Consider the following 2,738-nt stretch of genomic DNA (forward strand, 5'->3'; position numbering starts at 1 on the left):
CCTTCCGGAGATTGACCAGAAGGTAGAATCACTACAAGGTTTCAAATATAAATGTTTTCTGGATGCGTATAAAGGGAATCACCAGATTCTGATGAGTAAGGACGACGAGGAGAAAACAGCTTTCTACACCGACCATGGCACATTTTGCTATACCAAAATCCCTTTTGGTTTGAAAAACGCGGGGGCAACATACCAACGCCTGGTCGACTCCATGTTCTCAAGCCAGATTGGAAGAAACATTGAAGTGTATGTCGACGATATGGTTATTAAAAGTGAGGATGAGGAAAAGATGTTGCAGGATATTGAAGAGACTTTCAAAACATTGGAGAAAGCAAAGATGAAGCTAAACCCGAGCAAGTGCACGTTTGGAGTGGAAGAAGGCCAATTCCTAGGATATTATGTTACCAGACAAGGCATCCAGCCCAAACTACAAAAGTGGACGAGTTCATGCAAAAACCACCCCCAAGTACTCTAAGGGACGCGCAAGGCCTGAATGGGAAAATCACGGCGCTCAGTAGGTTCATCTCAAAGTCAGCGGAAAAGGCTATGCCGCTATTCAACACGTTGAAAGGCTGTATTGAGAAAAGTAACTTCCAGTGGACAACGGCGGCAGAGGTAGCACTCCAAGGAATCAAGGAAGCTTTACACAAACTACCAACGTTAGCTAGCCCCAGTCCGGGTGAGATATTGCAGGTATACCTCTCGACTTCAGCCGAAGCCATATCCTCTGTACTAGTTGTGGAAAGAGAAGGGGAACAGAAGCCAGTGTACTTCGTGAGCAGAGCATTAAAAGGCCCTGAACTTAACTATACCACCTTGGAAAAGCTGGTGGTAGCACTGATCTATGCTGCGAGACAGTATTTTCAGGCCCACCAAATAGAGGTCCTGACAAATTGCCCGATTAAACAAATCCTGCTCAAGCCCGAAACCTCAGGAAGACTCGCAAAATGGGCGATCGAATTGGGTGAACATGATATTAGCTACCGGCCAAGGACAAGCATCAAAGGGCAGGCGCTGGCAGATTTTCTACTCGAAGTCCCGGGGGAGGGAGATGTAATCAAAGAAGGAATCATGGCGGTAAAAGAAATTCCAGAGGGAAATAGAAAATGGACGTTGTATACAGATGGAGCGTCCAACAGGGAGGGCTCGGGGGCTGGCCTAATCTTAACCAGCCCGGAAAGAGAAGAAGTTACGTATGCCCCCCGCTTCGACTTCCACACCTCAAATAATGAGGCGGAGTACGAGGCACTGCTTGCCGGCCTACGCTTGGCCAAACAAATGGGGGCGGAGGCCGTAGCTGCACTGACAGACTCAAGACTGGCTGCCAACCAGGTTAATGGAAGCTTTAAGACAAGAGACAAAAGAATGAAAAGATATGTTAGGACAGTGCGACAGCTTACCAAATCTTTTAAGGAATTCACTATCAAGCAAATCCCAAGGAGCGAGAACAGGAGAGCAGGCGCTCTAAGTAAACTAGCGTCGACATGTTTTGATCACTTATCGAAGAAGGTTTTGGTCGAAGTGCTCAAGGAAAGAAGCATATAGGAACGGTAGGTGAGCACCCTCACGACAGCAGGGCCCACATGGATGACACCACTAATAGACTACCTACAGCAAGGCGTTCTACCTGATAGTCATGACGAAGCCAGAAGAGTGCGCATAAAGGCACCTTCTTACGCTCTAATTGAGGGGGAGCTATACCGGAAGGGGTTCACAACCCCATGGCTAAGATGCGTGGACGAGATCAAAGGAAAAGAGGCAATGTGGGAAGCACATGCAGGCCAAGCATGCGCACATGAGGGTGCACGAGCTCTAACGGGAAAGGTGCTTCGGATGGGGATCTACTGGCCCACCGTGCACCAAGACGCAACAGAGCTGACAAAAGCATGTGGGCAGTGCCAAGCGTTTTCCCCGGTCCAAGCGAATCCACCGACGCCCTTATCCAATATATCCAGCCCCGGGCCATTTTATCAATGGGGAATAGATATTGTGGGACCATTCCCAGAAGCGCCAGGAAGGTTAAAATATATGGTCGTGGCGGTGGACTATTTTACAAAATGGATCGAAGCAGAACCGTTGGCATGCATAACAGGAAGGCACATGATCAAGTTTGTCTGGAAGAATATCATGACTAGGTTTGGCACACCTAAAACGTTGATAAGTGACAATGGGCTTCAGTTTGCTGAAAACCCGTTCAAGGAGTGGTGCGCTAGCAAGGGGATAAATCAACGATTCACATCAGTGGCATACCCACAAGCGAACGGACAGAAAGAAGTATCCAATAAAACCATTGTGAACGGGATCAAGAAGCGATTAGGAAAGGCCAAGGGAAACTGGGCGGAAGAGATACCGACGGTGCTATGGTCGTATAGAACCACCCCGCAAACAGGCACGCAGGAGACACCATTCAATTTGACATACGGAGCGGAGGCAATGCTTCTAGTGGAGGTGATGATAGGAACGCTAAGGATAAGCCATACCGAGGAAGAAGCCAATTCTCGAGACCTGAGGCTGAACCTAGATATCCTCGAGGAAAGGCGACAGAAGGCAAGCATACGCCAGGTGGCATACAAACGTGCGACAGAGAGATATTATAATCAAAGAGTCAAGGAAAAAGCATTTAAAGTGGGAGAGTACGTGCTAAGAAAGAACGAGGCAAGTCGGGTTCACCCTCAGGGCAAGCTAGGACCCGTATGGGAGGGTCCATACAAGGTTGTAGAAGCAAACCAAAATGGGGC

The 2,738-nt window shown here is 48.3% G+C and overlaps 1 protein-coding gene across 1 annotated transcript; it reads left to right on the forward strand.

The window, feature by feature from the left end:
• Window positions 1–546: 546 nt before the first annotated feature.
• LOC145113057 (uncharacterized) lies at window positions 547–1,545 on the forward strand. Its single transcript, XM_079049161.1, has one exon. The coding sequence runs from the start codon at window positions 547–549 to the stop codon at window positions 1,543–1,545; it is 999 nt and encodes a 332-aa protein (XP_078905287.1).
• The last annotated feature ends 1,193 nt before the right edge of the window (window positions 1,546–2,738 follow it).

This window comes from Lactuca virosa, chromosome 5, assembly GCF_052849685.1.
Source record: "Lactuca virosa cultivar CGN04683 chromosome 5, Lactuca_virosa_CGN04683_v6, whole genome shotgun sequence".
NCBI lineage: Eukaryota > Viridiplantae > Streptophyta > Magnoliopsida > Asterales > Asteraceae > Lactuca > Lactuca virosa.

What these genes read in the sequence shown, in the direction of transcription:
- LOC145113057 (XM_079049161.1), top strand. Translation starts at nt 547, where the DNA reads ATGCCGCTATTCAACACGTTGAAAGGCTGTATTGAGAAAAGTAACTTC.